General features: G+C 52.9%; 1 protein-coding gene across 1 annotated transcript; it reads right to left on the reverse strand.

Annotated features, from left to right (window-relative positions):
- Nucleotides 1–1,143: 1,143 nt before the first annotated feature.
- On the reverse strand, nt 1,144–4,800 carry LOC114647638 (zinc transporter 10-like). Its single transcript, XM_028796244.2, has 4 exons — nt 4,212–4,800; nt 3,816–3,902; nt 3,363–3,602; nt 1,144–1,940 (listed from the first exon to the last, which is right to left on the reverse strand). Exons 1-4 carry the CDS (start codon nt 4,687–4,689, stop codon nt 1,483–1,485), a joined length of 1,263 nt encoding a protein of 420 aa, XP_028652077.1. The 5' UTR covers nt 4,690–4,800; the 3' UTR covers nt 1,144–1,482.
- Nucleotides 4,801–18,458: the final 13,658 nt, after the last annotated feature.

Below are 18,458 nucleotides of genomic sequence, written 5' to 3' on the forward strand. Positions count from 1 at the left end.
ATGTTCCTTCTGCCTGTGGTCTCCATGATGACTGGCACTGCCCACCATGTCCAGCACCTCCTCTTTTAAGTTTTTCATTCTGCATGGAAGGCGCTGTATAAACTGACTGCTTGATTGACCTTTTGTGACACTTTCCAAGTGTTGGTGACAGCAGACCAGCAGGACACAAGTCACCTGTCTTATATCTGTGAACTCAGAGCTGAGGTCCTGGCTCTGCCCAATGTGGTCATTTGTGCCAGTCACAGCACCTTCACGCACAGCTTTTGGCCCACCACAGCTGGTAGGTGTTGTGTCCATGACGTGGACACCAACTGCTCTTTTTCTTCTGCCCTGTTGGACCCTGGTGGTCTGCAGAGGCTCAGCCTTCAAGCTCAGATGATGTGCCCACCAAACACGGCCCTGGCATGTGATCAACTGAGCCAAGACTTGGGGTCTAGCCTGGTCAGGCAGTCAGCCAGTATGATGCCCAGTTAGCAGTACAGGTGGGCAGCTCTTTGAAGGAGACCCTACCTGAGCGCGGGTTACTCAGGCCCATCTTGTGGTTACTCTAAGCCCCCCCCCCAACGCGTGCAGACCCCAGGTGACATCTAGTGACACACAAACGCCCAGTCAGTTTGATTGTAAACTTTAATGAGACTTCACTTCAAACTAAATCAAACTTTCACTGTTCCTCATCAAGTCTGCTCAGCGGACCACCTGGCATTGCCATAGCATTGTGGTCTTGGCACCTTTCCTGTCACATGATGCCGCTCCCGCCTTGTCCCTTCTTCTCCTCCTTGTGGTGTTTCCAGTGTCTGTTTGACAGTCATTGTGTGCCAGTGGAGGTGCCCGCTGGCCTTGGGGTGAACAGCAACAAGAAAAGAAAAAAGTGCATAAAAGGTGACGTGCCCGCCGTCCTCATCATTACAGCCCTGAGCTGTCGGCCACTGGTCAGCCTAAGGTCACTTCTGATAGGCCTTGATGGCCGTCTCTCTATGACATCTCATACAATATGAAAGACGCTATATAAGACACCTGTCCATCTGAGGGACCCAAGTGTCCTGCCCCATCCCTAGGAGTCACTGCTGTCCTTTGGTCCACTCATCTGCTGCTGGCCATTGGGTGACTTGGAGAGTCCGGTGCTTTCTGCCTGGCCAGGGTGACAGTGTAGAGGATGTGGCAGTGGGGGGGCCAGTTGGGGGCCGGGTATCAAAAAGACAGCAGCACATGAGCAGCGTAGGCCACTGGGCATAGGGGGCAGGGCATGGGGTAGATGGGCCAGGGCTGGCATGGGGGATACTGGTACAGCTGGTGACAGTGTGGGTCACATTGGGTCAAGAGGACTGACTTGAGTGCTTCAGGTCTCCCCCTTTGTTAAGGACATCATGATGGTGTGGTCTCCTGAATTTCAAACATTCAGTTATCGTCACCCCTGCTCTGGTGGCTTGTCATCTCCTTCATTTGCCTCTCTGGGGTCTCTGGGTCCTCTCCACACAGCACCCCTTACAGGTGAGTACTCCTCAGGACATCTGTGTTCTTGGGGGCCTGGTCGACGGACTCTGGCAGGATCATCACCTCGTCTGGTGGGCTCAGCACACTCCCATTCACAAAGTCCTCGGGAGGGTCACTGCCGATCTCCACGTAGCCCCTGACGTCACATCCCGAGGCGCTGGGGGCCGTGTGACAGCACATCTGGCTCTGGCACTCCTGGGACAGGCAGGCGGCCGAGCAGAGAAGGGCGGCCTTGCTGGGCTTGTCCTGGTGGGTCAGCTCAAGCTGGATGGTCGTGGAGTGAATCCCCTCTTGGTGGAAGATCTCGCGAATCTGGTGCTCAGCGTGCTGAAAAGCCGCCAGGTTGGCACTCTTCACATGGACTGTGGCGACATTGCGCCCTGCTGCCAGCTCCCACATGTGCAGCTCATGAACGCCCTGCACGCCGGGCACCTGCTGGAGAGCCTCACCTGGAAGAAAGAGCAAGCAAGGAGCTCATCAGAAGCAGGGTGGCCGGTGGTCTACTGTGGCCCCTCTTCTTAGCTGTCTAGCTAGCTTAGGTAGCAGTCTTACGTGTGACCTGTTCACCTGTCTGTGGATCTGTTATATAGCGCCTTTCACCTGTCTGTCTCTTATTTAGCGCCTTTCCTATTCATTTTTCATAGTACCTCAGATCTAACCCTCTCTCATCCAGCGCCTTTCATACCAATGTCACTTTATCTTGTACAGCACGTCTTCTATCCTCACACATGTCTCTCTCTTTCTCTCTCTCATATAGCGCCTTTCATGCCCGCTTATCCTTCATGGCGTCTTTACCCTCTGCCAGTCTCCTGTCCACCTCTCATATCCACCCCTCTCTTCTAGAGTGCCTCGCCTGTCCAGCCAGCTGTCTCTGCTCACCCATCAGCCCCAGCTTTTGGACCACCTGCCTCCCTCACTATGACACCTCCAGGCACGGCCTCCATGAGACCTCTGAAGGGGTCCTGTGGTGGGACATTAGTGGCAGATCCTTCAAGTCCCAGACGTAGCGAGGTGTGGCCCCTCATTTCAACACACCCCACAGACGCTCCATCAGGCCAAATCCACACCTTCATCATGTCGTCGTGTTCCTCAAACTCCTGAACCACTTTTACACTATGGCAGGGCAACTGGCATCAAGGAGTACCACTACCATGCCAAGAGGTGTACATGGCCTGCAATAATCTTTAGGTGGCTGGTGCCGCTTTTTCTTACCACTGCATACCAGGAACACCCCGCAAGATGTGCCGTTCTGCAGATGCCATCCCAGTTTGGCCCACCTGACTGTTCACTTGCTGCCTAATATGCGCCCACCCCTTGACTGGTGTGGTGCCATTCTAACGAGATTACCAACGGTATTCACTTCACCCCGCAGTGGTGTGAATGTTGGGGCTGATCGGTGTATAGCGTATTTCCCAGATTATATATAGCGCCTTTCATGCCCTTGAAGGGCACAGGTGAGCCGCCACTCAGCTCTGCCACTTTTTTGTTTCTTTGTCTTTCACCTCAAATGAAGCTGGCATGTGACCAAAGTGGCCAGCTCTCAGGCTCCATGGTGTCACTCGCGTATCGATTTGATGTTTTCCCTCCAAATCATTGTGCCAGTCAGGACGGGGTGCCCCTTCATCTGTTTCTATCTAAAGGCTTTCCGTTCGTCCCCAGCTGAGCACCGTGGCCCTGACAGGTAAACACCTGGGGTCTCCCATGGCACTCACCATGGCAATCTGAGCACCAGGGTGGCCTGTCACACCAGCATCCCCTGGGGACAAACGGAGCAGCTGATAAGGACAAAGGGAGCCAATCTGAGATGGAGCCCATGTAGTGTCCAGACTGTGCCAGTGCCAACCTGATCATCTAAACATGCCAATACTCACCAATCTTCTTGCCGTCGACTCCATTGGGCACCATCTGCAGCAGAATGCTAGCCGTCTCTTTGAGGAGAGGAATGGCCGACGACATGATGATGATGACCATGATAATGGACAGGCTGGGATCTACGTAGCACTCCCAGTTACATGGAGACTCAGATGACAAGGGCCATATATAGAAGACAGTGGCAGTCACCAACACCACCACCGAGCCGAGGGCATCACTCAGCGCATGGAGCAGGACACCTGAGGAGAGACAAGCATTGGGACACCTGAGCCACCTTCACTGTCTAAGGATCCACTGAGAGGAACAAAGTGGTCCAAAGTGGAGGAGGAGGAGGAGGATGGCATGAAGAACAGTGCTATTTATGGGTGGTACACAAGAAGGCAGAAGGGCAGCCACCCAACCTCCAAAGACCCCAAGAGTTCCCACCCCCATTTGTCACTCGCCGAACTCACCTCGGATATTCAAGGCCACAGTAGCTGGGCCATCGTCCTTCTTCTGGTCTCGGCTGTCCAGCTGGATGCTGCTGATGGTGATGGCACCTAATGACCAACAAGAAATTCTGTGTGTGTGAGCGTTCTACAAAAGAAAAGCCAGCCGCTCAGGTTAGCCCCCCAACTCTCCCTGAGCCGCCCCACCTGCTCTGTGACTCCTCGTAGATTGGTGAGATTGCGAGCCGCCAGCCTTCCTTGCCCCTTGCTGTGGGTGCCAACCTGCGTTGGCTCAAATGGGCACTTGTGTCTCAGGTGCTGACTTGAACTGCCAGCCTACATTGAAGAGGAAACTGTGACCTTACACGACCCGCCCAAAGACCCCCAATAGGACCCCCCACGTTGCGGTTCGAAAGGCACCTGCTTCGCTGTCCTCTCCGTCGCGCAGCCGGGTCTCCTCGGCGCCCCCGTCCGGCGGCTTGCAGAAGCAACACTCCTGGAAGATGATGAGCCCCACGATGTTGATGGCCAGCCCGAGCGCCCCGACGATCAGCACCAGCTCCGGGTCCGAGATCTTCTGCGGCTCCATCAGTCGCGTGAGCGCCTGCACGAAGATCGTGAAGCACAGGGCCGTGAGGAAGATGGTGTTGCCCAGGGCGCCCAGCACCTCGGTGCGCGGCAGTCCGTACGTGAAGCGAGGCGAGCGCTGGAAGCGGGCGAGGCGCAGGACGAAGATGCCAACGCAGATCGAGATGAGGTCGGACAGCATGTTGAACGAGTCGGACACGAGCGCGATGGAGTTGCCCAGGTAGCCGGACACCAGCTCGGCGAGGAAGAAGAGCGTCGTCATGACGAGCATGAAGATGAGGCGGCAGGTCTTGCCGTTGTAGCGCCCCATGTCTCGGAGCGAGCTGACCGGCCGCCTGTCAACTGGGAGCCAAGCGGGTGGCGATGTGCACAGCCGCGCCACTGGGACGCCACTGACGCCGTGACACAGCTGCGCCGACAGCACAGGTGGCAGATGAACGAGCGCCCCCCCATCTCCTGCCCCGCCGAGGCGCGCAAAGGTGCGCGATAAACGCGAGTGACGTGCCGGAGAAGGGGTGACGTCACGCTCGTCTCTCGCGGTGCGCTTATTTCAATGCCCGTCTTTACTGGCGGGTCTGAGGGTCACCTCGGTAAAGTCAAAGGGCCTTTCAGTCGCCTCATCACGCCGTTCGCTGAAAGAAGGTGGCCCAGTGAAGGAGCAGGAGGTCGCCCTTGTCGTGGGGAGAGCGACGTTGTGCCACCCTTTGCCCTACCCAATGGGCAATGCCATTTGTGCGATTTGCAGGTGTCTGTAAGTCCATCTGGACTCGTTCTGGTTGGCTTTTCAGGTGCACAAGGACATTACTGGAAGACTTTGACAGGTGAGGAGGGTCAATAGCCGAAGCCCCTCACTTCTGACCCTTCTGAAACTGGGATGATGATGAGCAGTGTGCCACGCCATCCTCCTCAGTTTGAAGTGGGCATGCTTGGGACCCTTGCCACAAGAGGCTATGCCAGCCATCAGTGACTGTTTGATTCTTTGACTGCCATTAACAGAGGGGTCTGCTCCAAGTCCCTTTATAAAGTCAACTTTCTCCGTCCATGACATTTAAAAATGAAAATGAAAAGACCAGAAGGGACACGAGACTCATGGATGGCAATGGACCTCCTCGTATGGGTATGCGCCATGGACAGCGGCATCCGAGTGGCCTGTAGGAGGCAGGCAGTGTGGCACAGCGGTCAAGGCTTTGGGCTTCAAACCCCGAGGGTGTGGGTTCAGATCCCACTACTGACACCACTGTGTGACCCTGAGCAAGTCACGTCACCAAATGGACAAACAATAGAAATGGCACCAAGGCGTCAGCCACATACAAATTACAAATTAACGCCAATGTACCCTGAAGGTAATGTGAATACAGGGGCTGCCAGCGGGCTCTGCCATGAAGAGTTTGATAGGATGGGTGACACTGCAAGTACTCCTGGGTCAAGTGGCAGCCTAAAAAAGAAGGCACCTTGATGTAGTGGAGGGGAAAGTGCAGAAGGTCTTCAAGTGGCCTGAGCAGAGGACGAGCTGCATTGGGGTCCGGGGGACGAAAAAAAATCAGCAGGTGAGTTTGAGGGGCTCTCCGGTGACCGTGTAGACAGCATCTGTCTGTCACTAATCCTGGCACCGGAGAGTGGCGAGCTGCTGCCTGCTAGTTGGCACATTCAAGTAAGGAGACTGGGCACAGGACTCGACAGAAACCCATAATGGCTGGTGGGCAGGAAGGTGGTGGGGATTTGATGTCATTTGGGAGAAATTCAGTGAGTGGGACTGACGAGCTTGGTGGGCTGAGTTGCCTGGCATGGCCCCCAAGTGACTGATCCATACCTGCCTTAAGAACATGACAGTTTGCCCCATCTGACTTGTCTCAGCCACTCCTAAGGTCAGATGCCACATAGCAGTTTATCTGTCATGCCATCAGACCAGCTAGGTGGGTAATCCTAACCCCTCAATCGGACCACCCATCAAAAACTCAGTCAGAGTAAAGTCTGAGCTTATTTAGTTGTGCAAATGCCCACCCCAGGTTGCCATCCTACTAATGCCCATCTGTAAATGGGGAGGGGGGGGGGGCAGCATGGAACCAACAGAAAGATGGCAGGTCACAAATAAAAAAAAGCAGAAAACTCTGGCCTGGCAGAAAGCAAATGGTACTCAGGCACAGACAGGGTGACGGCTGGCACTCCACTGATTCCAGAGCCTCCCACGGGCAGCCTGCCAGAAGAGGACATCCTAAGAATGGTGATGGGTCACACCTGATTTTGGGTGACTTGTGTCCTTCTGCCAGCAGCCCCGTTCTTTTGAGTGCCGTCACTTCTACCAGCGACGCCATTTTGTGCTTTCTGTCAATTCACTGCTTTATATACAGAACGTCATGCACTGGCCACGGGTGCCCTTCTCTGTCATTAGGACATGCTCTCCTTGTTGGTCTGCCGGTGCTCTCTGTGAAAGGCGCTATATAACATGAATTTCATTGAAATCCGTGAAGAAACTGGCAGGAGTGGAGACCAGTGGCATTTCAAACATCTGGAATGGCCAGATGGCATCAAATGAGCCGCTTTATGTGTCGGGTCCTTAGTGCCCAGCGTGCAGCGCCTTGCCACAATTAGAGATCGCTAGACATGAAAGGCGCTATATAACGGGTGGTTGGCTCGCCACCCTCAGACTCCACATTTTCTTCACCTGAAACGTCTCAGTGTGCAGTGTGGCCCACCGTTTAGGAGATGATAGTTGACGTGAAGTTGACCCCTCAAGCCCAGAGTTGTAGCGACTGTCCAGGCTGCAGGAGGAGGAAGAGGAGGGTGTTGGAGTCAAGCGAGGGTCCCTCGTGTTCAATGTTCTTCCCTGGGTCTTCTTTGTCTTCTCCTGTTTTTTGCGTTCCTAAGAATTCCCATTCGTCACCAATCCATTCATTTCTTTGTGTCCCGTGCCTCCTGACCCACCAGTATGAGAAGACCCCCACATATGACACACCCTTAGACTCGGCTTGATGTCTAGTTATGCAGGCTTTTTGAGGATCCCCCTATTTGTGACCCAGAAACCCCTTATTTCACGTTTGGTGTATGACATGACACCCTGATGACAAAGAGCAGCCCAGCAGGTGACAGCAGCTGAAATGAGCAGAAGGACGTGAGGCCACATCAGCTGAGCCCAGGGCTTCGCCCCATCATTGGGTCAGTAACAGACGTCTGGAGTGTCCCGTCCTGCTGACCACTGACATGAGCCGGTGGTCCTTGCCCTCTGAGACCCCCTGCCAGGAGGTCACAATGACAACTCTCAGACCTAAGCACATGGGGTTCTGTCTTTGACTGATGAGATTTGTAATTGCCGATCCTTCACTGGCCCTCCATCAGAGGGTGACAAGTGACACATTTCTGGGACAAGCTGAGGATATTTAGACGTGTCAATCGAGACACAATTCTTCGTGTTTGTTTTGCGTCATCAAGTCAATCGCTGCGTGTCACTTACGTCTCTTCTGTTCCTTTTAGTCCTCCGGCAGCTTCTCTGTCCTCTCGTGTCAGTTGTGTTTTGTGGGTGGACCCCCAAGAGGCGTGGCCAGCTGTCACTCACAGTTAAGGGCCCGCCCAGTCCAGCGTCCTGCTGGCTTTTGGTGACTTCTCTCATTTTTGTGGACTCGTGTGCTTTATAGCGCCTTTTCGTCCAATCCATTTTAGTTATTCTGTTGCTCCTCTAAACTATTTACGTTTGTATTTTTTTCTACTCTTTTATTAAATCCTCCCCTTCTGATGAGATCCCATTGCTTTACTCTGAACAAGGTGGGGGTCCTCCCTAGTGGGGGCATTTTAAGGGCATTTTGGGACATTTCAGGGTTTAGTTTCAAACTCTGATTGTTGTGGCACACTTTGAACCGATATTGGCTGAAGCCCACCACTCTAGTGGGAGCTCGGCTGCCTTGTGGTGCACCCCCTCTGGGACGGGCAGGCTGGTGGGATTCAGGTCTGCTTCCCTGGTTGTTACTGAAGGCCCCACATGTTAGATCCGTGGTCACCAGGGGGCGCCGCAGCTCCCCAAACTCCCAATACAACCACGCAGACTCGAAAGTTTTTCAAAGAAGGAAGGGTTCTGTTGTGTGAAACTCTTACATAATGAAGCGTTTCCCACCACCGTGGCTCTCTTCAGTCTCTTTGTCTTTCCTCCTCTCCTCTGACTCGCCTTATGTTGGACCTGAGAGTAGTTCTGGTGCGAGGCCAAAGCCTGATGGAAGGTCTTACAAAGTGGGGTCTACCACCCCCTACAGCTCCCCCTGGTGGTCCCCACCAAACCCCACTGGACTACAACTCCCATTATGCCCTGCGGGTGTCCGTGTGGGAGTCCTAGTGTGGGTGTGCTGCCATCTCGCATATCAGGAAGCCACTGCTGTTAAAAACAAAGTCTCCCCGTGTCCCTTCATTACATTGGCCTCCCGGCTGGGTAATGGGTCAGGCCCTGTCCTGGTCGGGACACCAGCTCATGTCTGTCATTTGTCACACATCACAGCAGAGAAGTGTGAAGAGCTGTGTCTGCCACTCCAACAGTGGCACACAGACAGGCATCATTGGATTCAGGATGGTGAGATGCCCGAGTGAGCCCTTTAGGGGGCGCCGCTCCATCACAGGGGGCCATTGTTACAGTTGGTCATGTGGGCTATGAGCCTGAAATCGACTCAGAAATAAAAAGAACACGGGGTGACATCGGTGCCATCCTGTGAAGGTCTGCATGGCGCTGCCATATTATTGCTGTGCCCATTGCCAGTGCCAGTGTGTCACATGACACGGCCAGTCATCACTCCTCACCTATATAAGATGGCAGCAGTGCTGTGTGTAAACTAAGGAGCTCTTTGAAGAGTTCTTGGAGTTTGGGGGATGCTGCGGCCGTTTAATAATAATAATTCATTACATTTATATAGCGCTTTTCTCAGTACTCAAAGCGCTATCCACACAGGGAGGAACTGGGAAGAGAACCCACAACCTTCCACAGTCTCCTTACTGCAAAGCAGCAGCACTACCACTGCGCCACCTGTGAGGACCTTTGCTTTGACCCGCTCGCCTGACGGACGCCATTTTGTTTTTGTCACTTCCTGCTCCTCGTCAATATTAACCCTTTGTCTGAGCAGCAGGCTGTGGGCTGTTTGTCCCGTGTGTTTGCTTGTTTTTCCCACCAGGTGACCTGTTTTTTTTGATATTTTGGTGACGTCCCCACCCTGCCGTGTTCTTCTTTGCCTTTTTGAATTTCCTGCTTTTGATGTTTGGTTGCTTTTTATTTCGTTTTGTTTTTTTTGTTCAGTTCTGGTGGTCAGTCTCATCCTGAGCGCGTCGTGATTGGTGTCCTGAATGTCACGGCTGTGCAGTCCTGCTGTCCAATTCGTGTCTTTGACTTTCATGCATTTCTGTTTGATATTCAGAGCAAATCTCGCTCGTCCACAGTGCCACCTTCAGTGCTTGCTTGACTGCCAGTTGAGAATGTGTGACGTGTGACGTTCGCAGCGTGACGACAGAAAGGTCCGCGTCATGCATCTCTTGTGCGTGTGTTAAACGCCTCCTCATCGTGTCCACAGGGGGGCGCTCTTGCCTGTTTCTAGAGTCTCAGTTTCTGCCTCACGCCCCTCTCTGGCACACGGTGGCTCTGCGCCGACCCCAGGTGTCGCCGCTGTCTGGACTAATGGCGCTCCCGCAAAAACCCTGGTCAGATCTTCCAAACCCTCAATGGCATTGATAAGGACCATCCAGCAGAATCTTGCCAAGTAAACGGTGAATTGTCGACACCTAGTGGAGACTCAGGGGAAGTTCAATCAGGGCTGAATCTTTACACAGGAAGTTGCGGGAGTCGGGAACATGGAGTTGGACCTTTAAGAAGGGTCTGGAGGGGACATGGGGACTGCTAAGCTAATGGTCGAGCAAACGAGTGACCGATGGCCTGAAAGTGATGACTGATCACATGCTGCTGGCTTTTAAATAGCCCTGGGGCGGAGCTTCAGGTGGCCCCACCCCCCTTGGCACCACATACAGAATCCAAGGAGCAGGCAGAACAAAGTTAACATCATACACGACATACACAGCAGAACAAGATGACAGTCAGGTCAGGGTGGGGGGCAGGCACTGACTGGCACAGCACATTGGCATACCCACCACACGACAAAGGAGCTCGGGATCCTGGCTGGCAACCCCCCCAGGCAGACAGGCGGTCCAATGCCACACTCCAGAAATGATCCTCTATCTGCCACAGCCAGGTGTGACGTGGGCGTCCCCCTTGGCCTCGGGCCAACAATAATGAGGATCGCCCTCGGGTAGTCGTGCCACATGGCTGTAGTGCGAGGCCCATCTGTGCCACTCATCACTGTGCACACCTCTGACTAGAAATACAATAGCAGGTTGGGTCACCCTCAAGGGATCTGTCACTTGTGGGGTCTGCTGATAAGGGGGTGAGGCAGAGGATTGACAGCCACACCAAAGGACCTGCTGATTGACTTCCACTGCACCTGGTGACAGTCCAGGGAGGCAATGTCAAGGTGGTCCGCTCCTACAAGTACTCGGGGGTCCACCTCAATGACAGGTTGGACTGGTCTCAGGGCAGAGGAAAGGGCAGAGCAGACTGTCCTTCCTTAGCAGATGGCGTTCCTTCAGTGTGACAAGTGACACCTGTCACTACATCACCTACAGCTCTGTAATGGCCACTGCAGTGTGATGGGTTGGTGACATCACGTCGAGAGAGGACCACCCAATCAACAGGCTAATTAAAGGGGCCAGGCTCAGCTATGGGACACACTGCGGACCCCCTGGAGGCCAGAGAGGAGGAGTGAAGTGCCATTATGAACAACGCTGTAAAACAACAACATGGAGGACTTTGAGCCGCTGAGTAATTCAAAGAGCTTTAGTAAAAAAGGCCAAATGTCCCCCTGGGGACAAATAAAGTTTAAGTAACAAAAAGGAAGGCCTGGCACTTGAAAGATGCGGGACAGGTGAGGTGGCAGCACTAGCGACTGTGCCACTCTGCCAGCCTAGCGGCAAATTCAAGGCAGAGCCGCCTGGCAGTGTTGGTGGTCTCGCCCGAACCGCCCGCTGCATTCTCCCAGAGGCCGTGAACTCCATCACAGCTTCTCCCGGTGTGTGACGGTGGGCTGCTGGCTCTCACACGTCTGTGCCAAGTGCTTCAGTCAGACACACGGAAAATTCAACAGCAAGTCCCGGAATGGCTGCGAGGATCTCAACGGCGCGGGGCGGGAGAACAAGAAGCTCCTTGACGGTTTGGAACATCGAGTCGGTGTGAGGGGAGTGTTGGTGTCCGCCATAAAAAACAACGTCATCTGCCGTGATAGGAGACCCTCGGGACTTGGAGGAGACAGACAGACAGACAGACACGGGTTCAAACGGGGAGACATCTTATTAAATGGAGGGACACCGAGCCTGTGATGAAGCGGTGCCAGTGTTGGTACTGAATGGGCTGTCGGTGGGCACAGAGCCATGGGAGACCACCCTGGCCGCAGTTCTTGACTTCATTCTGATGGTTTTGTTTGCCTTTGCCTTTCACATTCACATTTAGAAAAAGTCCAGAAATGGGAACATTTGACGCACTTTAAACATTTGGGGTCCTTTAACACTTTGTGACATCACAGCTGTGCTGAGAAAGAGCAGCAGGGACCCCTAGGAGACGAGTGTGTGTGTGTGGGGGTCTAAAGAGAGATGAAGAAACGCAATGAAGACGTCCGCAAACACAAATGGCGCAGTCCAGGCGGCCGCACTGACGCGTCTCCGACTTGAAGTGATCCGCCCAGCAGGTGGCGCTATTGGCACAGCATGAGGCATTGTACCCTCGCGATGAAACGCCATCCCTTATGACGACTCAATCACGTGGACCCCTTTTGTAGGTCACTTTGAAAGTCTGCTAAGCAAATAAACACCATGTCCTTTTCTGACCCCCCCAACAAATACCAGGGCATGGGGTGGAGACTATCCCAGCTGGCATAGAGGGCAAGGCAGTGACAAAATGTGCCAGTCTCTATCGCAGGGTGAACACTCACCCACACCCACACATACAACATGAGTAAGCAATCAGTCATCCATTTTAATGGAAGGATGTGGGTGGACAGGTGGGTTAGTGGTACCTGTCCTAGTCGGGGGGCTGCTATAGTAGATGGAGGGCAGATGTGTGTTTCTCCGGTACACTGGGTGGTGACATCCCTCTGGTGTGCTTCTCAGTAAGACATTCACAGGGCATACTGGGAGTTGTAGTCCTCATGAGCAGACTGGTTGGGGTACTTGCTACTTTAGGGGGCTTCTGCCTGGCCTGGAAGTGCTTCCAAAGTGCAATGCTGTGACCCTAGAAGTACCCCAAGGTCATCTTCATTTGGGAGTCGGGAGGAAGAGGACGACATTCACCGAGGAGGGGACGGAGACAGGAGGGCATCGATTTCTTGGATCACCCTGTGAGGACTGACCTAAGAGGCCCGTCCAGGTATTCTTATTCATTTAAATAACTTCATTCTGATGGTGGCAGTGGTGTCTGGCGTTTGTGGTTCACCGGCGCCACCTACAGTCCACAATACTGATACAGAATTACACTCTTTTAACTTTTTCCCAGAATTTCTGCCCATTTGTGTCCCTGCACCACACAATCCAACACTCTTCTAGGCACTTTACCCATCCCGTTGTCCTGCAGCCCCCCTTATGATCTTTGATTTAATGCCAGCTTTCCTGTGTGGGCACTGGGCACACACTTTATTAGCTCAAGCTGTCTAAATAAAGCACACATTAAATAGAACACACAAATGAAATATTACGAGTCGTCTTTAGAAAACTCCAATTTCTTTAAGGAGGCACAAAGCAGAAGCCCACCGCACTGAGCCACTGGCTGTCCTGCTTATGTCCCCCCATAGAGCGCCTGGCTGAGGTGGGCATCCTGCCGTCATTCTTGATTGTCTTGTTCTCTTTCTGGATTTGGATCTCTGCACTGCACATTTACATTTGCTGCTGTGGGTGGTCTTGTTAGGCAGACCCCTTTACCCGTTTTGTCCTGTATGAAGGTTTTGGGTGCACTGCTCTGTGAAGCCAGGGGTTTCCATGCTTCCTCTCCCCTCTTTATGTGTAGTTTGAGTATTTTGGTGCCGTTTTGACCTGGGAGTCCCAATGAGTTCCAACAGCACTTCCAAAAAGTGTCCACTAGAGGAGGATCTCACCGTCAAACCCCGGCTCAAACACAGAGGCTTTAGAAATAAAACAATTTACTGTCACAAACCACTCCGTCTGACTAAGAAGAGCAGAACTGAGCTGCCAGCAAGGAAACCCCAGCGTCCCAAAAACAAAACCCAAAGTCCAAACCAGAGCAAGAAGTCCAAAGGTCCATTATGACAAGAAACAGCCAGACACCCGAAAACTCACCGACTCCAAAGCGCATTCCAAATGAGCCGCCAGGAACTGTGGGAGATGTATAAGGTGGGGGGAGGGCAGTTCCTGGGGTGATTGGCAGGTGGCCCCGCCTCTTGGGTGACCACACATATAACACAAGGAACAGAATTCACGCAGCTTACATACAAAAACAATACAAAAAAACAAAGAATGAAGTAGACAATCAACAAAAGGAAGAAACACGAAAAACAAACCACAGCAAGAATTTGAAGCCCAGCGAGGAGACCTGACTGGCACATTAAAGACAACGTCTGACCTGTTAGGGGGCGAGTAGGCCAAAGCCTGCCAGTGGAGTTTAGGCTGGGGCTGCCTTGGCCGAGTCCTTTCTGGGTGGTCTGTTTTTCTGGGTCTCCCACCATTGTGTGTGCTGCTCATCGTAACACTTGGGGGTTTGAGAAGGAAGCGGCCAGGCCTGACCTGGACTTTGGACACAGCCATCCATCCATCCATCCATCTGTCCATCCATCCATCCATCCGTCCATCCATCCATCCATCCTTTACCCCACCCACTGTATTTATTAACGGTTACATGTTATTTGTGTTCTCTATGAAAGGCGCTATATAAAGACTAAAGCAGTAATCAGATTTATTAAAGCTTTGGAATTAGAGCTTAGTGCTCATCTCGTTCGTATCCTGTCAGGCTTCAGGTTGGCAGTGCCAGCCCTCAGTGCAAGGCAGGCTACAGCACTGGGGTCTCCGTCTCCATGTTGGTATCACAGCAGCCTGGCATATTGTTCAATATGTGCCTCTGCCTGTCACTCTCTGTGCCACCCTGAGACCAGGGGAGGTCACAAAGTAGGACACCTTGACAGACACTGCTTACACAGACAATGCCATCGGGCTGCAGGGTACGAGGCTCAACGTGCAGAATCACATCCTGAGGGCAGCTGTGGAGCTCCACCAGGCCAATGCCATGGGCCTCACAGGATGTCATGCAAGTGGCACACACCATGAGGTCCTTTGTGGGGTCTTGCTGGCCTGTCACCTCTGCTTGAATGGTGACCTGATGCACCCCCATGTTGTCACAGATGTCTTCTATCTGGTCATTGATGGATGTCCTCTGGGTCTGCACACTTTACATGCAGGGTGGCCATGTTGTACCGTTATGCTAACTTCCAGACTCGCAGGTTGTGCATACCTTGCACTCTTGGCACCTCTCTGATGGCTGCACCTGAAACAGGGGACACAGGGTTGTCATTAGTAAAGCCAGCAAATGGAGAAGATCGGTGACTTTGGATTCAGCAGAGGTGTTTCCTCATTGCTTGGCATTGGGATCGTAAAGTGAGGCTGCCCTGGCATGGTGGTGGGCCATCCACTTTGAACACCTGATTAACAGTGAAGGGAGACCTCCATCCTGCTGTCCCTTGACACATCAAAGCTCCTTCCAGACTGACTCATGCATTTAAAAGGAGTCTGGGAGCTCCGCCTTTGGGCCGTCCCTATGAATGGCCCCTCCCATCTGCAGCTATTGCCCAATAGTCACATGACAAAGGAGCAGAGGCACACGTCCAGGAGGTATTTCTTGAACCTTAGCAGCAGCCCACCTTGAGCTCCATGTGTTAAGTGGTAACTAACGGGCATCGGGCACATGGCAACACGCCACACAAAAATCAGGTGTGTGGGAGCCATGTGAGATGTTGCATAGCAACCAAAGGTGCCACCTGCTCAATAGGAGTGGATCCACCAGCAGGGCATTCTGGGTGAGCACTCAGGGGTCCATGATGGCAATTAGCATTTTCTCCAGTTCCCCCCCCCCCCCACCACTAAATTAAACACTTGGGTATCGGTGCACTGCTGCAATGACCAGGAGGGTCCCTGCACCCCTTTATCAAAAGATTGAATGCTCACACGTGTCTGGTCAGCTCTCAGGTAAGGAGCTCAGTCACCCAGGGGCCTGTGGGGGTCTTCATCGAGTCTTACTGCTCAGTAGGGTGGCACCCCACAGTACAACACCCCTCCCTTTAAGCAGTCACTTGGCATTCATTGAAGGGCAGGAGGCAGAAGGGCAGCCTGATTGGGTCTTCAATACACCAATGGGTGGCTGGCATTAGTGGCGTTGGGCGGAGCTTTCACAGCCAACAGGGCGGAGCCTGAGGGACGACACGTCAGGGTATGTTTGGCAGCTCGGTGGCGAGGCAGCATGTGCTTCAGTTTGAGTTTTACTGGTCACCCCAGAGAGCCGTGTTTGACGGGGACAGTGATGGGGATAGTGACAGGGACAGTGACGGGGACAGGGACAGGGATAGTAATGGGGACAGTGTTGGGGACAGGGACAGTGACGGGGTCAAGCAAGTCATGCTTGGCAGTGTTGGCTTTCATTGTGCCAGCTGAGATCTTGTGGTGGGCTTTACTAAATTGTCAATATGCCTGGTGCTAGTGATGGGTGGTCCAGCAGGGTCTCGTCAAATTGTGAAACACAAATCTCACTGAAATGAGTTTTCAGTTGGAGTTTTGAAATACGAACACAGAAGCCAGTGGGGGGGTTTGGGTGCCCACCGAGAAGACCCCCATTTAATATGCAGCAAGAGAATGCAAAGTAACAAAAGTAGAGTAGCAGCTGACAAAATGGCCGCCCATTGGGGGTGTAATTGAGGATTTGGTTCCCTCTGCCAGCTTGCAAATAGTAATGCAGGGGGTCTGCTCCTGGTGGGCTCATGTGGTCAAACGACAGTTTCTGCTGTGCCAGTGGCTGTCCTGTACTGGCTCACTGGAAGTGACATGGGACACCAAGGAGGTGACGTCGGGCTTCTTCCATCTAAAGGGGGCCACGGACACAAAATAAACAAATGACTTACTCTAAATACACGGAACCCCCTTTGAGAGGCTCACTAAGCCCACATGTGTGACCGCCTGTGTGACCCATGTGTCACTCCTCAGCCTGGTCCACCTGCCGCGGCTCCTTCTGTGTGACTCTCGTGTGCCTCACGCGCAGCCTGCACATTCACACCACCGCCTCGGCTTCATCTGCACTCAGTGTCCCCAAGTCTGTAAAGTGACCCAAGCCGGGACCCCCAGTATGTTCTCTCTGAGCACCGTTGTCATCGCGCTCTTCACCTGCCTGTCCATCATTGCTAATTTACTCTACGGCAGACCCCCACCCTGTTCGTCACTTGTGTTACGGTACATTATGCTGATTGAAGCTCCAAATGACCCATCTGCTCCTCTGCCATGTGTTGGCACTTCACGCCACATGTCCTTGGTTTTTCATGTTACGCTGACATGTCACTCCATATAGCGCCTTTCATCGCAGACGCTCGCCGATTTCTAAGAGCCGACATACGGCGCAGTCACGTGGGTCTTAACGCTCAGCAGCGGCGTCAGTGAGGAGGACAAGTGACGCTGAGCTACCAGCAGATGGCGCTGTTGGGCACAAATCAAATCGCCAGTAAAGTGGCCGCCCTCATTTAACCCTTTGTTCAACTGTCCATGACAAACTCAATTTGGTGTCACACTTCAGTTTTTTTCATTTTTTTCATGACAAGCTGAATGCAGTTGGGGTTGGTGACATTTTGCCCGTTTCCAGGTAGCTTGGGCAGGCCCTTGACCCCTGAGACTTCTGTCTGTACTTGTGCAGTTCCATTTCAAATGAAGACACCTCTTAGGGACTCACTGCTTGATTTAAGAGCAGCGTGGATTTGCACATCTCGCTGTTATGGAGTCGTCATCGTCATTGTCATCGCGAGTCACATCTGTCATGCCCACAATGCGATTCAGCGTGTCACCCACAGCACAGAAAGTTGAAAGGTGTGAATCTCCATGTGATCTTCTGCTCGTGCTGTTGGGTCTTTGATGTTCCTCTCGAGACATTTGTCACCCTTGTCCTTCATTCTGAGGGACTCTGTGGCATCATTCAAGTGACACTTTGTCATCAGTATAACTGGCATGCCACCCGTGGGGTCCACTGTGGAAAAGCGCTATATACAGTCACAAGGATGATGTTTCAGTGCCCAATGCTGGTCAATGTGTGAATTATGTCCACATGATCTGAGCCTAAAGGCGGTGCTCCCCATGGAAAGGCGCTATATATCACCCCAGGGGTGCTGTTTGAGACGCTGCCATTGAGTGGGTCTCAGGAACACATTGGCACCGTATCTGTGATGAGCCACACTGCTAAGGCGCTATATCAAATCACAAGTCTGCTCCCGTCACCTCATCTGGGAATCTGCAGGTCTGTTGTGACCTTGGCATAATGCAGATACAGCTGCCTGTGGTCTAAAGAGTGGTGCCAGTCTGAAAGGGCATTTGGGTGAATTGTATATAGCGCCCTTCCCTTGAACAGAGCATGCAGTATGTGTGTGTGTGTGTGTGTGTGTGTGTGTGTGTATGTGTGTGTGTGTGTGTGTAGCTGGGCCTCCTTCTACTCCTGGACTCTCATTTGCTCTCTGAAGGTACTCACTGTTAAAGGCACTATATGAAACAACACATGACTGACTGGGTCGTCCTCTTCCTGTGCCCACTGTTCTCAGTGATGCCAGTCTTGGGAAACCTCATGGAGTCTCCTTTCTCTCTTTATGTTCTCAGTGGTGGTCCTCACAGTTTGGTGGAGTGCCCTCTGCGCTGCCATCAGGAGTCTGACTGCCCTCATCATCATCTCGCCGCCCCTGGAGCCCAACATGCCATGTAACTGGAAGTGCTTCATCGAACCCGTGCTCACCATCCTCACGTGCCTCATCATTGTCTCTGCTGCTTCTCTTCTCTTCA

The sequence above is a fragment of the Erpetoichthys calabaricus genome, chromosome 3, assembly GCF_900747795.2.
Source record: "Erpetoichthys calabaricus chromosome 3, fErpCal1.3, whole genome shotgun sequence".
Taxonomy (NCBI): Eukaryota; Metazoa; Chordata; class Cladistia; order Polypteriformes; family Polypteridae; genus Erpetoichthys; species Erpetoichthys calabaricus.